Here is a 20,492-nt window from a genome sequence, read left to right as displayed (position 1 = left end):
CAAGAGAGTTCTGAAGTAAGAGTTAATCTTAGAAGACAAAGGGTAGTTGACTCATTGAGTACATTACTGTTCATAATTATAGGAAGATCAAGATTGTTGTGATAAAAACTAGCTGAAAAAAATTGAGTTTTATCTGAGTTAAAGTTCACCAGCCATTGAGAGCCCCATGCTTTAACAGAAACAAGATCCTTTTTAAAGTCAAATGTCCCCTCCAAACAATCAGAGAGTGTTGGCTTCTAATCAAGACAAAAATAAATGGTAGTATCATCAGCGAACAATGCCACCTTAGATATGAGAATTTTTTAGAGATGTTAATGTAAATTTAAAAAAGTATAGGGCCTAGGAGAGAACACCAAGGAATCCAGGGAAATTACAGGGAATGAAGAAGAGTGCTGTCCATCAAGAACAACTTTTATAATACTTTTTGTAAGGAATGATTCAATAATCTTAAAAATATTACCTGTCAAAGCGTAAGAAGAGAGCTTATAGAGCAGACCTGCATTCTAAACATTTGCAAAGGCTTTAGAAATTTCGAAAGTGATAGCCTTAGCCTCTCCACATCATTACAATGCACAATAAAACCTACCAGTTATTACCGTTAACAAATCAGCAATTGAACGAGAAGGTCAAAATTCATATAGATGATCAGAAATTATTAGATTCAAGATAAGAGATTAAGTGTTTGTTAAATAAAGACTCAAAAACATTGCTTATGATAGTAAGAAGACTAATTGGGACGGTAGTTTGACAAGTCAGATTGCCCTCCAGAATTTTTGAAAATAGGGATAACAGATGCCATTTTCCAGCATGCTGGAAAACAAGACTCTGATAAGCACTTGTTAAACAGTTTTAGAAGAATAGACAACAGCTCCGGAGAACACTTCTGCATGACTATAACAAGTATGTTGTCCAGATGACTATAACATTCTGCTTCAATCACTTCTGCATGACTATAACAAGTCTGTTGTCCAGCAGAAGAAGAGTCTAAGCAGGAAATTACTTTAGATACAGAAGCTGGAGTGATAAGAGTTTAAAGCAATGGATCAACTTGTTTGTCAATTATATCAAGTAGAAAGTTAATTAGAAAGTCAGATAATGTTATATAGCGTATAACAGTTATATAAAGAATAATAATATATAGCGAACTGTTATAAGAATATAACAGATAACATTATCTGTCTTGAAACACACTACTTTTCTTTGCTCATTTCAGCCTTTGAGGTTTGTCTTGGAATTTTCAAAAGGTAATAAAATATTCCATGCCAGCCTGAATCGAAGAAGTTATATAAGAAGCTCAAGGGTCATCACAAAGAAAACCATGGAAAGAATCCCAGTCAACTTTAAGGTAGTTGTAAGAGATGTGAAGATAGGGGGATTCTGATGATAAAGAATAATGAGATAATAGTTTTAGAGAGATCAAGCCATGATCAGAAGCACCTAAGGATGAATTTGGAGAAACTGAGCACTGACTAGAATCAGAAACAAGACACAAATCGAGTAGAGAAGGTAAATGATTTGGGTTGTCTGGAAAGCGAGTTGGAAAGTTGACTTTTTGAGGTAGAGATTAAGAAAGGCAAAAGTTTGCCTTAACACCTGGAGAGTCACTGATACTAGAATCAAGCCAATCAGTGTGATGAGCATTTAAGTCACCAACAACAATTATTTGCTAATTGGTAAAGAAAAAAGGCTTGGTCAATTTGATCAGAAATAACATTGAAAATAGTGCCATCTTGAGATGAAGGAAAGCGATATAGAAAGGTGATAGAGTGGTGCTAAACGAAAGCACTTAAAAGAATAGTCTATGGATTCAAACCTAGTTTATCGACAAAGGGGTGAATTTGTGAACTTGGGCATTTACAAATGTAAATGCCCAAGCCAAGCATGTTACTATTGGAGCTACATGCTTTTTATTTCACATACTTTACGAATTTAAAGGAAGATAATCATCAACACTAAGATCACAAGATGAAACAGCCAAACTCAAATTAGTCTCACAGAGAGCAAGTAGGTCTGGTGAACTTTGCAAAAAATAAGACTTAACAAAATAAAAGTTACTTCGAAGACCACAAATATTGGTGAATGATAGATTTAGAGAACTCGGTGATGAGAATGGTTTTTTGTGTTTTATAGTTTTTGATCATTTTTGACAATGACTTTTGTCATTTTTTAAATTGGTTAAAGAACTTGACTTGAAGCAAAGGTAGTACTTATCTAATAGTCGATGCAGTTGTCTCATTACTATTAGAAAATTCTAAACCATAATAAAGGGCTCCAAATGTGGTCCCAATAATGCACATTAAAAGAAGGAACAGGGACACCATCCATGAAGACACAATATTAAAAAAAAGCACATTTCTATTTTGATCATAAATCGTCTAAAAATTTAAACTCTTTGTTTTTTCACTTGTTGTTATTTTACTTTGTACATTTTTTTTCTTCTTCTCTTTGTTAAATTTAATTCAATTTGTAATTTCATTTTCCTTTTGTTTATTAGTCGCTTTTTTTGTTTGTTATACTATTTTAGAGGGTGAATAACTAAGCCGTGAAAATTGCTTTAACTTCATAAGCTTGAAAGATTGCCCATTTGTTTTTGGAAAATATTAGGTTTCCAAATCATTCAAAGTAGATGCCTTTGAGCTAAAGCATGCCATATCATATTCACTAGAGAATCCACTTGACAATTTATTTGAATAAGACTTTTTTTTTTGTTATATTTCATGCAGGTAATCTGCGGTGGTTGAACTAGACTGAGCAATTAAAGCCCACAGAGAAACATTTCTATTGAAAAAACTTATTATATAAAGGAGGATAAGTAATAAAAACAAAGAAAATCAAACAGATGTTCAGAACAAACGCAGATTTATTTAAAAAAAAAAAGGTTATACACAATCATAGTCAACAGTAATTTTATCGTAAAGTATACCAAAGACAAAGCAGGACACATAAATAAACATAAATCTTCATTAAATACAAATGTATAGAGGTATAAGATAAAGAAAAAAACATTATTGCTTTTTGTGTAATCATAATTTTTGTACTAGTGATAATAAACTTCTCCTCAGAATCGCATATTTTTACCAGTGTTTTGAAGAGGATCAGCATCAACACCTAGTTTATTCTGTCAGATAAACATCATCTCCATTTATGCTTTACCGCACGATTAATGCCTACTCCATACTACAGTAAAAAAGGCTTCACTACAAACAGCCAAAACCCTAACTTTATCCAAATTTGTAAGCACTAATATTTTTGAAGAAATAATATGGATAGTGAGAGATGTGAATTCAATATCAAATAATTTAACAAATTTAAATTTAAAATAATATGTATATATATATATATATATATATATATACATATTATATGTTGTATATATATATACAGCAGTATAAAATGTAAATGATAGTATAAAATTATTTCACAATGGCTGGTGAACTTTAATTCAGATAAAACTCAATTTTTTTCTGCCAATCATTATTGCAATAATTTAGATCTTCCTATATTTATGAACGGTAATTTACTCGATGAGTCATCTACTCTTCATCTTCTAGGATTAACTCTTACTTCCGATCTTTCTTGGAAACCATATATCAAATCTGTTGCAAAATTAGCATCTGCTAAGGTTGCATCTCTTTATCGAGCTCGACACTTTCTTACTTCGGATACTATTCTCTATCTCTATGAATCTCAAATCCGGCCTTGTATGGAATACTGTTGCCATATCTGGGGCGGATCTTTTAATGATGCCCTTTCTTTTTTAGATAAGGTGCAAAAATGCATTGTAAACATAGTTGGACCTGCTCTTGCAGCCAACCTTTAACCATTATCACATCGTCGCAATGTTGCTTCTCTTTCTCTTTTCTACAAATACTATAATGGGCACTGCTCTAAAGAGCTAGCGTCTCTTGTGCCATCAACTAAAATTCATTGTCATGTGACTAGTCATTCAAATAAGTCTCATCCTTTTTCTGTGACTGTTTTCTGTAACCAAAAACTCTTATTTGCCTAGTTTTTTTCCTCAAACATCAGTTCTTTGGAATTCGCTTCCTTCATCTTGCTTTCCTGAATCATATAATTTGCTATCTTTTAAGTTGTCTGTCAATTGTTATTTTGCTTTACAATTTTCATCTTTTCTCTTCCAGTAACTTCCAATTCTAATTAGTGGTTGCTTGCAGCCTTGTTGGAAGCAAAGATTTGAAAAAAAAAATTAAAAAAAAAAAAATATTGTCGACACTTATTGTATATCTTAAAATCTGCTTTAGTGTCTGGTTTAAAATGCCCTCACGGTTTCAAATGAAAATTTAATGCTTCAGTAACATTTTATTAAACATTTTTAGGTGTATAATTAAAAAAAAAAGACTAATAAATAAATATTAATTATAAAGTAATAAAAATATTACTATGAATTAAAACTAAAGATTTTAAAGCATTTCCATTACTTTAGTACATACCCTTTAAGTTCTTAAACTGGAAAGGGTAGAGTTTCATCATAACTATCTGAGTTTTACAATTATTATCAACATTTAAATGGAACTCGTTTTCTGACTCTTTCTGACGGCTTTCTTTTTCTTTTGCAAATTTTTTTTTTTCCCAAAATTTTCATGTTTTCTCTTTCTTTTTTAGTTTTTTTATTTAATAACTTTTTCTCCATAGCCAATTGTTTCTTTCTTAATCTTTCTTCCTCTACTTTTTATCTGTAGCTAATTGTTTCTTTTTTAATTTTTCATCCTTTATTTGTGACTTGCACTTGCACTTTTGTCTTCTAAATTTGCTGCCACATTTCAGATGTTACAACCGATGGTAAACATTCTACTTTGCTCTTGGACATTTAGATTGGTTGTTTTGACCATATTAAAACACTTTCGATTGGATTTATGATTTCTGCTGCTATTTTTAAACTAAAACAAGCTGGTTTTGGTTCTATTATAGCTGCATTATTGCAATCAGGCATTTCCATATCAGTTATACCTTGCTCATTTTCTAAATTACATGTTGTTGATAGATTTTTATTACCCTGTTGTATTTCCTTAGGTAAAATTATGGTCTTATATGTTTCAGATAAGGCTCTTTTCCAAAAATAATACAACTGGAGGTATTCAAGATCACCTTTCCAACCTAAATGTTCGCCAGCCATTTTAAACTGCTCTAAAATGCTTAAATCAATGCACTTTTCAATAAAGGTTATGGGAGAGGAAGCTGATGAAGTCACACTTGAATGGTTCTCTTCTAAATAAGGAACCAGAGCAACACTTGACTCAGATAATTTTTGAACAATTTTTGTAGTCAACATTATTAGCATCAAATGGAAAAATTCCGGTATTTTTAAAGCCACTTTTAATATTATTTGCAATAGAAGGATCGATTATAAAAGAATTTAATGCTTCTGGTACATTTTGATTGTTTATTTCTTGTCCTTCGTGGTCGATGCGCCATTGTGGGCAAAAAGATTTCCACTCTCAACCATATTGAAAATGCGCATCGAATCATTTAAATATTGAGCGTTTTCTCCTAAAAGGTTCGGAATTTCAGTGAACCAATCTTTTATAGCTTTTTCAGTTACTCCTCCTCTAGCTCGGTTTAAGTATTCACCTTGTTTTTGAGATGTTTGTGACGGCAAAGCAATGCATAAAACAAACCTTTAGCAGGAAAGTTGTTAGTAAATTATGTTTTTATATTGTTGGAATTCAAATATTTTTGCACAGTATCTAACAGCTGTATTACAGATATGGCAAATCCCATTCTGGTGAAAGTTAGTAACCACTCAACTAACTTGTTTTCAATTTATTCACCTAGAACCGATTCATACCTGCAGTGTTGTATCTTCAAAGAAGTTCTTCCAGATATTTTATCATGAAACATCTAATATGGAATTCCGAACTTCTTGCTCACTTTGCACACAACCATACCTTTTTTAACAGCATTAATAGCATCACGTAATTGACTATCTTTATATTGAAGTCTTCTTTTTGAGCTACAAACTTTTGTTTTATATTTTTGTCTTGCCATTGTAAAAGAATCTAAGTAAAATAATATTTGTTTTTATAATTAAAAAGAAACGAATTGATTATTCATTGGACATATGATATGTATGGAATGATATTTATTTTAGTTCATACTTATCGTACATTCAAAAATATTACATCGATACTATAATGATGAGTTGTTTTAATAATAGTAATAACAATTCATGTTTTATTTACCTGATTAAGTCAATTTAGAAATAAAAATTTATGTTATCTTCTTAAAATTCCTTGTTTTATTTGAAACACTTTAACAGCTGGTACTTAAAAAAAAACTATTTTCATAGGCTGACATAATAAACCCACTAAGTTCATATAAGTTTCTATGTATTGTAATAGAAGTGCATGACGATGTTGTTGATACACAAAATATTAAAAAAAAAAAATAATTACTACTTTTTGCAAAATTTATACTAGTATTTAAAACCTACGATAGTGTCGACTCACGGTTGGTGTGGAAATGACCCTAGTTAAAGTCAATAATTATAAAAATATGTTAATAATTATAAAATAATGTTTACTTTCAATAAAAATTTTATGAAAGTGAAAAATCATGAAATAGAATTTAAAATTTTTAATACTAAATATCAGCATAATAAAATCTAAAAAAACTAAAACGAAAAAGATAAAAATTTAAGTTTTACTTACTACTTGGTAATAAATCTTTTTTGGTCCCTTATTACCACTGCACACAAGATCTGTAAGATGCCCATCAAAGGAGCATTTCACAGGTTTACCAGGTTGGTCAGGATGGTCTCTATAACAAAGTAGTTCAAATAAAAAATGCAATATCTTAGTTAATAGGATATTTAAAATATAATATTATACTACAATATCTAAAATAGTGAATATCTGATATTAAGTATGAAGCCCAATACAGCAAACAAAACAGTAGACATGATTTAAAAATTCAAATTATGAAGCACCTCTATGTATGAAGCAGAGGGACTAAAAAGTAATAATAAAAATAATGCAGGAAATAGGACAATATATACACATCAGTGCTACTAAAAAAAAAACAAAAAAACATATACACCAACTCATGCTATTTTTTTGATTTACCAAGTTTCATCAATTAAGTTGAACTATATAACAGGTATGTTGTGCAGACTACAAGCTGTAGAGGAGTCTAATCAAGAAATCACTTTAGATACAGAAGCTGAACTGATATGAATGTCAAGCAATAGATCAACCTGTTTGTTGGATATTTCAGGTAGGATGTGATTGGTCGAATCAAGAGATGAGATAAATGAAAAGTTCTTAGTAAACAATTCAGCTTTGCTTTAATGTGAGGTAACAAAGTCTGAACCATGCAAGCCGTGGAATAACAGATTTGTTATTATTATAGACACTGTTAAAGATTTTCCAGAAATATCAGGAGCCTAAATTTTGAGATGAAATATGAAATTTTGTGATTTTAGAATAGCGGGCTTTGGTGTTAGAAATCTTGAGAGCCAAAATTTTGAGATGAAATATGAGATTTTGTGACCTTAGAATAGCCGGCTTTGGCGTTAGACAAAATCTTTTTACAATGGTTTCTAGCAATAGTAAACAGATGTCTGTTTTCAGGAGAATTGCTTTGGTGATAGATATGGAAGTAGTGGTTATGATTAAAAATTGCAGCAGCACAATGATATGAAAACCATGGAGAAGAGTAAGGCTTGACTTAGAATCGTCAAGAGAGAATGAAAGATTCCTTGCCAACCTGATTCCAAGAAGTTACATAAGAAGTAGTAAGCGACCGGGGTTGATATTTGACCGGGGCCGGGTTTGATAAAACATAGCCAGGGCCAGGTTTGTGACCGGGGCTGCATTACTATTGATATTCTTTATAAATATATTATTGTTATTTAAAATTCATGATATATTTTATATAAAGGTATATATATCATCTCATCATCATTATCATCATCATCATCATCATCATCATCATCATCATCATCATCATCATCATCATCATCATCATCATCATCATCATCATCATCATCATCATCATCATCATAATCATCAAGCATACAGTTGATGACTAAGATGATTATGATGATGATGATGAAAATGATCATCATCATCATCTTAATCATTGACATCATTATCATCTTCTCTGATACACACTATAAATATAATTACTACTCTCATACTCTCTCTAAGATCATTGCTTCTTTTCCTATCTTTTAAAGACACCATATATCCATCTGATCTACTTTGTTCTTTCTTATTTGTCATTGTAAATATTTATGAATTATATTATATTTGTATACATTATTTTTGTGACTTTTTCTTATATTTTCTTAAACTTTCATAACAAATTTTAACTTGAACAAAATAAAAAAAACACTTATTAAAAAGAAGTACATTTGTCAGCAGGAAGAAAAAAGATTTCTACCGAAAGGCCATCACATAGTAAATTACAGAAAAAGTCCCAGTCAGCTTTAAGGTAGTTGTAACAGACTCGATGATAGAGAGATTCTGATTATAAAAAAAAATGAGATAACAGTTTTAGAGAAATCAAACTTTTATCAAAAGCACCTAAGGATGAATTTGGAGAAACTAAACATTAACTAGGATCAGAAACAAGAAAAAGTAGAGTAGAGAAGATAAATAACTTGAATTTTCTGGAAATTAAGTTGAAAAGTTGTCTATTTGTGTTAGGAATTGAGAAAGGCAAAAGTTGTGGGCCTTAATGCCTCCAGAGTCACTGCTCCCTAATGTGTCAATAAAATTTTAAAAACTTAGTAGAAAATAGAAAGTTCTGTTATCTCCTAATCAGGGTACAGTTCTAAAAATCAATTTAATTATTCAAAGGCCGGTTGGTAGCAAGGCTTACCGAACTCTGTAGTAGCTCTCAGAGCTGATATTTTACAGCTGTTGACTCCATCAACAGCTGTAAAATATCAGAGTATTAACAGCGCCATGTTGAGCATGGATGGTGTTTCTGTTAATCCTTTTGACGTGCATTGTTAAGGCCACATAAGGAGCCCTAAGTTATGACTTTAGGATAATTAGCATGACTGAGATAACTGCATACTTATTGCTCGGGATGCCGTGCTCTATCTATGAATGAATCAAGTTCTCTTTAAACTTAAATCATGCCACAAGTAACCCAAAATAGTAAATATAAAAAATTATCCCTACCACCGAACTGTTTCTATATATCTTTCACAGATTTATAGAAACTCTAAAGAGCTAGCGTCTCTTGTGCCATCTACTAAAATTCATTCTCGTGTTACTCGTCATTCAATTAAGTCTCATCCTTTTTTTGTGACTGTTCCTAAGTGCTCCAAAAACGCTTATTCGTCTAGTTTTTTCCCTCGAACATCAGTTCTTTGGAATTCGCTTCCTTCGTCTTGCTTTCCTGATTCATATAATTTGTAATCTTTTAAGTCGTCTGTCAATCGTTATTTTGCTCTACAATCTTTATCTTTTCTCTTTCAGTAACTTCCAACTTTAATTAGTGGCTGCTTGCAGTCTTGTTGGAAGCGAAGATGTTTAAAAAAAAAAAGATATTTGTGGTCTTGGAAGTAACATTCCAACAGTTGAACTTACCTCTTTCAAAATTCACCAGACTTGCTTGCTCTTTATAAGACTAATTTAAATTCGGCTGTTCCTAACTTAATATTTAAGTATTAATGGGTGCTATTCTTTGATTTGCTATTCCTCTATCATTCTTTTTTTTCTCAAGACTGCACTATTTAAAATACAGTTTCTGATCAAATTGGCCATGCTCTCTCTCTTTACCCCTTTGACAATATTGTTGTTATTGGTGACTTTAATGCACACTGAATGGCATGACTCCACTGACCCTGCTGACACTAAAGCCCATAATTTTGCGACTCATTTTCTAGACAACCCTAAACACCTACCTTCAATCTTTGATTTGTGTCTTGTCTATGACCCTAGCTTGTGTTTAGTTTCTCCTAGTTCTCTTTTAGGTGGTTCCAAAGATGCAATGATCTCTATAAATCTTCCATCTCATACTTCTTCTTCTTCAAACTCACCCTATTATCGCTCTACCTACTATTACCTTAAAGCTGACTGGGATTTTTTTAAATTTTCTTCATGGTGGTCCTTAGGCTGATGTCTTTTTTTTCTCCGCTAACAAATGCACCTCTTAAATAACTTCATTGATCCAGACAGGTATGTAAGCTTTTATTCTGTATTGCCAGTTTCTAGTCAAGCCTCATGGTTTTACTAGGATACTCCATGATTTTCATCTTTATGTGTATCGTGTGTAATAATTTTTTTTTTTACTAATTCACCACTTGAATCTATTGGCCATACTCTTCCTTACATTTCAATTAAACAGATGAACCCCATGTTAGACATTCAAACCACTACAGCTTGATTGCTAAAGTCATATCTCTTAAACTCTTCTATGGCATGTGGTGCAGCCAACATTCCTGCCAGTCTCACTAAAGTATTCTCCAGAACTCTCTTCGATTATCTCTAAGCCATTTAATAAGTGTTTGACTGAATCTTGTTTTACTGCCTGTTAAAAAATGACACCTGTGGTTCCAATATTTAAAAACTTTGTAGAACATTCTGACCCCTCCAACTATTATCCAATCAGTCTTCTATTTGTTATTAGTAAGGTCTTTGAGTCTTTGATCAACAAATTTTTAACACTTTTTAAAGAATAGAAAAGCTAATTCATTTTATATATAACTATATCTTATATGATTGTTTCATATTTTTACATGCTCTTTGTTCAGATTGATCTTTTGCTTTATTTTTTATTTGTTTATGCTTATTAACAACTTTAGAAAATGACTTCGAAATCAAATCTTTAATTTTTATATCAAAATGTTTTTATAATAATTTGGAAATAATTATTTAAACCTGCATTAATATATATATATATATATATATATATATATATATATATATATATATATATATATATATATATATATATATATATATATATATATATATATATATATATATATATATATATATATATATAGTAAGTATAATTTCAATATATATACACATATAGTAATTTTGTCAAAAAGGTTATGCTATTAGTTCTAACTGCTCTGTATACAAACGTAAAAATACAAAAATGTTTTTTCAAACAGATTTTGAAGTTTTTGTGCTTCACTTTGACAGCTTTTTATATATTTTTTGTATATGAATTTTATAGGTTCTGGTTTTTTAATTTTATTATTTTTTAACTTGGGGATAATATAACCTCTAAAGATATTCCCATATTGTGTACTTAATTGATACTTTTCCCATATAGTGTTGTGCAGGTATTTGATGTATTGTTACTCCTGATATTAGATGCTCTATCTCTACAAGACACTATTCTATCTACAAGTTTGACTTTTAATAATGTAGCAGCATCTTCATATTCAGCACCACAACTTAAAATTTGTTTACCATAGATTACTACATTTCTAAAACAATGAATGTAGAACTAGTTCAAACTTTTTGAATAAGTTTTATTGCAACTTTCAATAACTTAATTTCAATAAGCTTGATAATTTCATCACTGTAAATCAAGCATAATCTTGCAAAACACTTTATTGTAAGATGTATGTGTATAATAAGATGACAAAACCAATAAGTATAAATTGATATTAAAATTCAAAATTGGCGCTCAGTTGTTATAACATATAACTTGCCCAGTTGTTATAACATATAACTTGCCCAGTTGTTATAACATATAAGTTGTTATAATGAGAGTGCTTTTTATATATTTTTTATGCAATTTTACTCTTCCATTTTCTTTGAAAATTTTTGAAAAAAAACATCGTACCCAGGATTAGTTAAAACTAAAAACAACAAAAATTAATATAAACTATTTATATAACTAATTTATAATAAATAATTATAATAAACTAATTATCCAATCAAACTAATAATCAAATTAAAATTTTACAAAGTGAAAATTCGGAGTAAAAGTTTTAAAATTCTTTTCCAAAACTTTTTATTAGCATTACAAACTCACTATTACAAAAATAACTAGAAATTTTTTCTCCTTCTGCAGCCATGGTATATTTTGTTATATTGTGGACAGTCAAATTCATTTGATCACAGTTTCAACTTAAAATGGTTTTTGTTACACAAAATTTCAAATTTCTGATCCAATCAAGTCTATTAACTATGATGCAACAGTATTTTCATGAAGTAGGATGCAAGCTAGTAGGATGCAACTAATTTATACTGTAATAACTTATTTTATTATACTTCCTATAACCCTATAACAAAAAACAAAAAGCTTTTCTTACATTTGAGGTTTAAAAAATTGCATGTTTAGTGGATCAACCCCAAGTGTTGAAGCAGCAGCATTGGCTATCTAAACAAAATATTTCTATTTTTTTTTATAATACAATATTGAATATAAAGCAGACTAAAGGCAACTTAGATGCCTTTAGTCTGCTCACGACAATGGTAAGGAAGGAGGCAAGAACTTCCTAGAGAAATGCTCTTGCGAGGTAATCTGTGATAGAACCATAAAGACTTCTGGGAGCACTTTAAATTAATTTAAAAAAAATTAAATTAATTTTATTTGAACTAAACACAGCTGTTAGTTCAAATCAACTGTTTGTGCGAATTCAGCAAAATTCATCAAAAATAAAAAAAAATAATTTTGGCAAAATGTGTAAGTTTGCCTCCAATGCCTATTTAGAGCATACTTTCGACAGAACATAATTTATGTTTTTCTATAAGCTATAAACACTGAAGTGTTTGCAACATAAGTTGAACCAGTTTCTTAAAATTTTGTAGACATAATATTGAATATATTTTATTATTCTTTTTGTTCAATTAGCTTAATAACTTGTTTAGTGATAAAAAATAATATTTAGTATGATAATAGTTTTAAATAGTTTATTATAAACTGAAAGAAAATATCACCAATTTGATACAAAAACACACAATTAAAAAACAATAAAATATCTTTAAACTTTATACAAAATATATAAACTTCATACAAATTATATAAAACCTCTTACAAATTATAAGTTTATCTAACCTGTTTAATCATAACATTAAGAGACTATTGTGATCAACTACCCAACTTTTTTTAACATAAACAAATCATAAATTTAAAGTTGACCTACTTGGGTATAATTCATTTTTAGATTCAGAGTTTCTACAAATCCATTATCTGAAGGAACAGTTTTGTCACAGAACAATACTTGAACTTGATGAAGCAGGTCTCTAAATATAAATATGTTTACTGTATCTATAAACAAATATACAAATACATTATGCTGCAGAAAAAAAACAACCTACTTAAAATATTCTACAGGTGTTGGCAATTCATAGCGTGTCAAATCTTGTTCAACCCTTAAAAAAAACAATAAAATAAAAAACAGTAAAATAAAAAATTACAGATTCACTAAAAAGATAAAGAAAAGAAATAAACTTACGCTTGAAAGCATATAATATCCCCATTCATTAAATCATGAACTACCTAAAATGAAATTGAAATAAAAGTAATTTAATATATATATATATATATATATATATATATATATATATATATATATATATATATATATATATATATATACATATATATATATATATATACATATATATATATATATATATACATACATATATATATATATATATATATATATATATATATATATATATATACATACATATATATATATATATATATATATATATATATATATATATATATATATATATATATATATATTATGATATATATATATATATATATATATATATATATATATATATATATATATATATATATATATATATATATATATATATATATATATATATATATATATATATACAAAAGAACAGCAAATACCTCATCAAACTTTTTGTCCATTTCTATCCAATTTGTTTGGCCTGGTATGAACTCCTTAACAACAAAAATATTATAATTAAAGAAACAATGTTATTGTACATAATGTGAAACAAAAGTTTTAAAGTGTGTAAGTAGCATGTAACATGATGTAATGTGTAGAGGCCCCCTATAAGTGTAAGTACATAAATATATGCATAAGTATAACAAAAACAATAAAAATGAGTAGATTCCTCAATTGCTATGGAGCCTTTTTAGATTACAAAAAAAATTTATATAAATAAAGACAAAAAATAATTGTGACAGTAGAATTAATGTCGTCAAACAAAAATTTAAAAAATAAGAATTTATAGAATCAGAAAAGTTTAATGAAACAGTAAATAAAGACTAGATAACACTTCTCTTATCTGAAAAGGAGAAAAGAAAAAAAAAATACCTCATAGAAAAGAAGGTTAGTTCCTCTGGGTAAACCAGCACGCTTACAAAGCATAGGAAACAATGAAGACGGAGTAGACTGAAGATTGACATAATGGTGACCACAATATGATATTATCTTGTACATTGGATTGTAAAATTTAAAAAATAAAATAACTTCATTGAAAGAGTCATAGCCAGGAAGACTTGGGAAATCACTGTCAGGTGAAAGCATTTCTAAAAAAGCTATCATTGTTGGATCCTGGTCATTAGCATAAAACAACTCAATGTTATTTAGTCTCTTAAATTGACGCTTATCTTCGTTACAAAGTTCTACCGAAGCAGGGCGAGTTGTACCATTAGCTCGTTTTTGGAATGGCCATAATCGACACTGTGAAGCCGCATATCCCTAAAAGCTCTAAAACTTAGAAATCAATTATCTCTATCATCTCGAATCATCTATCTCCCTGAAAACTTATTGCAAATCACTGCAAGTGATTCCAAATTTAAGTTAATGTTGCAGATAATGTAAATGTAATTTAATCTAATGTCCATAAAAATCATAAAAAGGAGTTAATACTTTTGAATTGAAAAAAAATAAAAATCACATACAAATGCCTCAGCTATAATTTTTGTAGCATCACATAGTTTTTCTTTTTTTTGAATTTTGAAGTTTCTAAATTTTTTATGCCAAATTAAAAACAAATACTTCATTATAAAAAATAAAAAAATAAAAATTAACCTGAAGCAAAAAATTTTATTACACTGTTTTATTGTTATTTAAATCGAAGAGATCATTTCCTGACCATTTGTAAAATGCATCTTCTGTTATAATCTAAATGTAATAATCTTCAACAGTTAAATAATAATAAAAATGCTAATGATCAATATATATATATATATATATATATATATATATATATATATATATATATGTATGTATATATATATATATATATATACATACACACACACACATATATATACATACTTTGCAATCAAAACTATATGCATTTCTGTGTTTTTCATTCAAAATCTCAATAAATTTGTAAAAATTGGGCATGTTGTAGTTATATTAAAAAATCTTTCGGAATATAAACTTATATTTTTTTAAATATATTAAAAAATACTTTATGAATTAAAATTTGGTGACTAGCTTGTTAATTAGTTATGTACTTGAGGGTGATGTTAAAATATTTACCCCACCCCACTTCCACCACACACCCTTTCTTTAGCATTTTGAAAATTGACTAAGATGTTTAAAGTTATTCTTGTAAATTGAAATCAAAACTTGGTTTTATAGTTATCTTAAGACTATGAAAATAACAGAAAAATTTTTAGTCAATTTGCTTATTTTGAAATAAATAATATTCTGTAAACCAATTTCCATATTCCAATCTTAGCAGAGCTTTTTCCAGGTTCTTTAATGCATTACAAATTTATTCTGTTGTTATAAGTCTAATCTACTTTCTTCTTTGCTAATATATTTATGGATAAATCCCTGCCCACAATTCTTTCTGTGTGATTGTTTACAACAACCAAAGTTTTTACATAAGCTAAAAACTGTTTGTAAGATGGTTGAGTGTGCAAGTAGGATGAAGGAAAGGATAACCAATCGCAAATTCTCTCTTCTGTAGAGCCATTTAATGCAAATATAAATTATGAATACTTGTCAGCTAATATCGCCAAATTTAGTGAACTGCTAACTTCAATTTTTTCTAGATTATATTTTTCTTTAATATCCACCTTTGGCTCATTTTCATTTCAAACTTTATTAGGATTGTGACTTTGCAAGTATGGTGCATAAAAATATTTAATTCAACAATTTGTTTTACTTGAGTTTTCATTTCTGTAGATTTTATTATAAAATCTATTCAATTAGATAGAAGTTGTAACTTATTAAAATAAAGTGATGAACAAAAATGAACTGCACTATACTTTTACTCTTGATAGACAAATAATAACAGGCTCTGCTAGTTCTTTTCTGCCTTCTCTGACAATGTTTTTCTTTTTAATACAGTCCCTGCCTTTAATGACCAATCAAAATTTGCTATGTTTTCAGGATTGTATTGAAACTGGATACTCCAATATATTTCTCAATCTATTAAAATAAAGATTTTCTGGTCCTAGCTTTTCTTCATGAGTAATATTTTTATGAAAATGGCACGTTTTCAACTCTGTGACAGGGTGTCTGCAAGCAAGTTGGAGAATGTATTTACCTAAATTATTACTGAATGTGTTCAAAGTTTCTTTTTTAATGCCAGCATTTGTTGTGATTCCCCATTTCTGTTTACTAGTACAGATAGTTGTTTGCATTTTAATTTTTGTCCTTTAATTGTTTCAAATATAGTTTTCCTATCAAAATGAATAATACACGGCAATGTAGAAAAATGATTTTTTTTTTTAAATTTCTTTTTTTTTTAAATTTCTATTTAGAATATCTTTATATTCTTTTTTATTCTTCTAGCTGCAGTTGAAAGGCTTGATTTGAAGGCTTCAATATTTACGCCTACAGTTTAAACAACAACAGTTGTGAACTCTCTGTAGAATCACAGGAGAGATATTATTAACAGGTGTCATTAAAACAACAACTCCTGCATATATATCTTAGGGAACATTGGCTTGAGTTGCCGTACTAACATTTATTTATTTATTTAATAATAACTGTGTACATGTACAATGACAATGTACGGAGCCTAGGTAATCTAGGCTTTAACAGCCAATTTATGTTAAAAATAAGTCCAACTTTGATTTAAATTGTTTAAGTGTTTTAGAATCTACAATGTTTTGATCTAAATTATTCCAGCTGTTAATAACATGGTTTGTTAAGAAATAGTACCTCTTTGGACTTTTAATTAATTGTCTATGAAACCTCATAATGTGACCTCTCGTATTTGAAGTTATTAAATCTGGTGGGTATTTCAATGTTAAGTTATCTATTTTTTTTACTATTTTGAAAAGTTGGATTAAGTCATTACGTTCGCGCCTTTTTTCAAGAGTCGTTAATTTAAAGTAGGTTAGTCTACTTTCATAGTTTTTCACTTGAAGACATTTTGTTTGTGTTGCTTTATGTTGTATCGATTCAATTTTTTTTTTATCTTGTTCTAAGTAAGGACACCACACTGAATTTGCGTAGTCTAGACATGTGATAACTAAAAATCTGGACAAAGTTTGTGTAAATATAAAAATACAAAGGAAAAATTTTATATAATTGCAATCACTTCTATTTTGTTGCAAATTTAATTCTTAAAATGTATTATTAAAAAATAATTTATTTAGGAATAATTTAAAATTAAAAAAAAAGCTTATAACGAAGACTCCCTTAGAAAACAAGCGTACGCATTTTTGGATTTGCATCCGGATGACAACAAAAGCTTTATTGTAAATCATTTTCGAATGGAGAACATACCAAAATCTACTATTTATAATATACTTAAAAAAAAAGGGAACATCATAGGACTAGAAAGAAAAGTCGGAAGTGCTCGCAAAGTAATAAAGATGCCTGCAAAAGAGATAAAGCGCCTTAAAAAATCGATTGATCAAAAGGATGGTATTTCCCAGCGTGGTCTTGCAAAACGATTTCATGTATCACAACCGTGCATATGCAAAATTTTTCACCAAAAAACTAGCATTCCTTATCGTAAAAAAACTAAAACACCAAAAAGAACACCGGCTCAAAAGGCAGCTGTTCGTTCAAAGTGCCACAGGTTGGTATTGATTTTTTGGAAAAAAACTGTTATCATTGACAATGAATCGTATTTTTATTTGAGCACCACTAATATTTCTGGAAATGCTGGATTTTACTCTTCTGACATAAATGCAGCATCAAATGGTGTAAGGTTAAAAATAAAAGACAAATTTGAGCCAAAATTACTTGTTTGGATTGCATTCTCTACAAAGGGAATCTCTCAGCAGTACATTGCTCCGTCAGGCCAAGTAGTCAATGAAGATGTGCATATTTCAAAATGTCTTGTTAGATTGGAGAAATTCATTGAAAAACATCATAAAAATGACAATATTGTTTTTTGACCTGACCTAGCTTCGTCGCATTATTCACGTAAAGTACAAAGTTATCTCAAAGCAAAAAATATTGAATTTGTACCAAAAGAGCATAATCCTGCTAATGTGCCAGAATTACGTCCAATCGAAGATTTTTGGTCTGAACTTAAGAGATTAGTGTACAACAAAAACTGGCAAGCTGAAAACCTAGGCAAACTTAAAAAGCGGATAGAGTTTTCAATTAAAAGAATTGACATAGAACGTGTACATCTGCTTGCTGCCATCACATTTACTAGAGTAGACACTGTTCGTCGTCATGGCATGAAAAACTTATAAATTTTTTATTTTTATTTATTTTTATTATTTAGATGTTTTTTGTTACTTTTTAAATTGTTAAAAAAGATGACTCCGTTAAAAATTTATACCATTTCTAATTTTGTCCAGATTTTTAGTTATCACATGTTAGTTGGTTTTTTTTTCTTTTAACCTATTTGCCTGGTTTAAAATAATAATCAGAAAAATTATCAGAATTTAATTAATCGATAATGCTGATCTCTCCTTCTTTTACATCATTTACATACCATTGAAAAATTTTGTATGATGATCTATTCTTCATTGCATTTTAATACTTCTTTATATAAAGTACACAATGCATTTCTGTACTTCTTAAGTATAAATTACACCAAGCAGGTTCTGACAGGCAAAAAAGTAGATTACTTTCTCAGTATATTTAGAGTCCAGAGGACCCAAATGATACTTTCTTGGATCATCTAAAAAATCAAGGTCTTCGAGTTTTATCAGACCTTAGCTTCTCTTTTAATTTGAAATTCTTATCGAAAAAAAATTTTTGATAAAATTTTCAAACTTTACATGATTTTTAAAACTTTGATTTGAGTTTCTTTTAGTATTCTTTAACAAATTAGAATATTTTTTCTCAAGATTTTAAAATTTTTTTTTATTATTACATAGCTAACAACTGGAAATTCTGCTTAAATCTATGGATTTTTTACTTTAGCCATGATATTTTTATAGTTGACATCCATCAACTTTGATGTTTGATTTAGGAGGGCAGTATAGAGAATCCAACTTTTTTGCAATTTTATTTGGCATATTTGATTGACACTATTTAAAATGTCCATACTTCTTGGAAACTGAGTTCCTAAGCAATATAAGATTTGATTAAATAGTATAAACAAAAACAATCTTAACTAACATTTAGTATAGTATAAACTAACATTAGGTTAACATTAATATCTTACAAATTATAATGATGTGATAGAACTGTATCAATATTGAGATAAAAGGTGCATAATTGAGCATGAGTTATTTTCAGATAACTGAAAAATCTCTTAAAAATCCTAATTTTGTAATAATATAAAACAACCAATAACTAAAAGGCTTAGCTTTGTTAATAATATGAAAAGTCTTCTCAGAAGATCTCCAACCATTTTTACTCTTCTAAAGTTTGATGATGCAAAATTTGAGCTCTTAACTCGAAATGATTTAAAATTGGCACATTTTGAAATTCAGTGTAATAAGTACTATATTTTCAACATGTCTGCCAATATGGATTTTAAAGTAGTACCTTTTCAATTTTTTAAAATTGTTACCTGACCATTTTTAAGGATGCTAGCTCAAAAAATGTTGAAAAATATTTTAATGAAGAACTTTTGATGGTGATTGGTTTTTTTATCATGATTACACTTACTACTGACAGGCAAACAGTGCTACATAGTAAGTATTAGAACGACCATGAAATTTGTGAAAAATTTTGGTTAACTTATATTAATATACATTCATTCGAAATTTTTAAATTTAAAGTAAAAAATAAAATTTAAAGTAAAAAATTTTTTTTAATTTAAAGTGATGCACAAGCTTCATGTAGCAATGCACAGACTTCATGTAACTTTATGAAACATTTTCACACTTTAAAATTCACATGAAAGTTTAGTGAAAAATTAGTATAAATGGAGCCATTAATTTTATTTTGGAAAAGAAAAGTTAAGGGAAGGAGGTTAAGGAGCTTAACCTCATCCTCGAGTACATAAGTGATTAAAATAGCAGCAAGGTAAACATATTTTAAATTAAAATTTAACAGAAAAATTTTAATTTTTAAATTTTATTAAATTTTAGCAATACAAGTTTACATTTGATTCTTCACAGAAAGCTGCAATTTTTGACCAAAAATATGACGCAAATTTAGCGAAAATAATTCAGCTTCCTATTTCAGTAATACTTCATCAGCTTGTATCTAATGC

The 20,492-nt window shown here is 28.8% G+C and overlaps 1 protein-coding gene across 2 annotated transcripts in view; it reads right to left on the bottom strand.

Annotated features, from left to right (window-relative positions):
- Positions 1–20,492, bottom strand: part of LOC136082905 (ubiquitin carboxyl-terminal hydrolase 7-like) — a 157,998-nt gene that overhangs the window by 21,299 nt on the left and 116,207 nt on the right. The window contains exons 19-27 of one of the 2 annotated variants that reach the window (XM_065802316.1): positions 15,000–15,070; positions 14,848–14,911; positions 14,258–14,644; positions 13,825–13,878; positions 13,400–13,443; positions 13,263–13,316; positions 13,088–13,187; positions 12,254–12,321; positions 6,669–6,777 (exon numbers count right to left, since the gene is read on the bottom strand). In XM_065802316.1, coding sequence (XP_065658388.1) covers positions 6,669–6,777; positions 12,254–12,321; positions 13,088–13,187; positions 13,263–13,316; positions 13,400–13,443; positions 13,825–13,878; positions 14,258–14,644; positions 14,848–14,911; positions 15,000–15,070 — 951 coding nt within the window. The remainder of the gene's footprint in view (positions 1–6,668; positions 6,778–12,253; positions 12,322–13,087; positions 13,188–13,262; positions 13,317–13,399; positions 13,444–13,824; positions 13,879–14,257; positions 14,645–14,847; positions 14,912–14,999; positions 15,071–20,492) is intronic. The other variant, XR_010639822.1, reaches the window with a different exon arrangement.

The sequence above is a fragment of the Hydra vulgaris genome, chromosome 08 (assembly GCF_038396675.1).
Source record: "Hydra vulgaris chromosome 08, alternate assembly HydraT2T_AEP".
Classification (NCBI taxonomy): domain Eukaryota; kingdom Metazoa; phylum Cnidaria; class Hydrozoa; order Anthoathecata; family Hydridae; genus Hydra; species Hydra vulgaris.
Note: the sequence above shows the minus strand (reverse complement) of the source record. Positions and strands in the feature narration are given on the sequence as shown.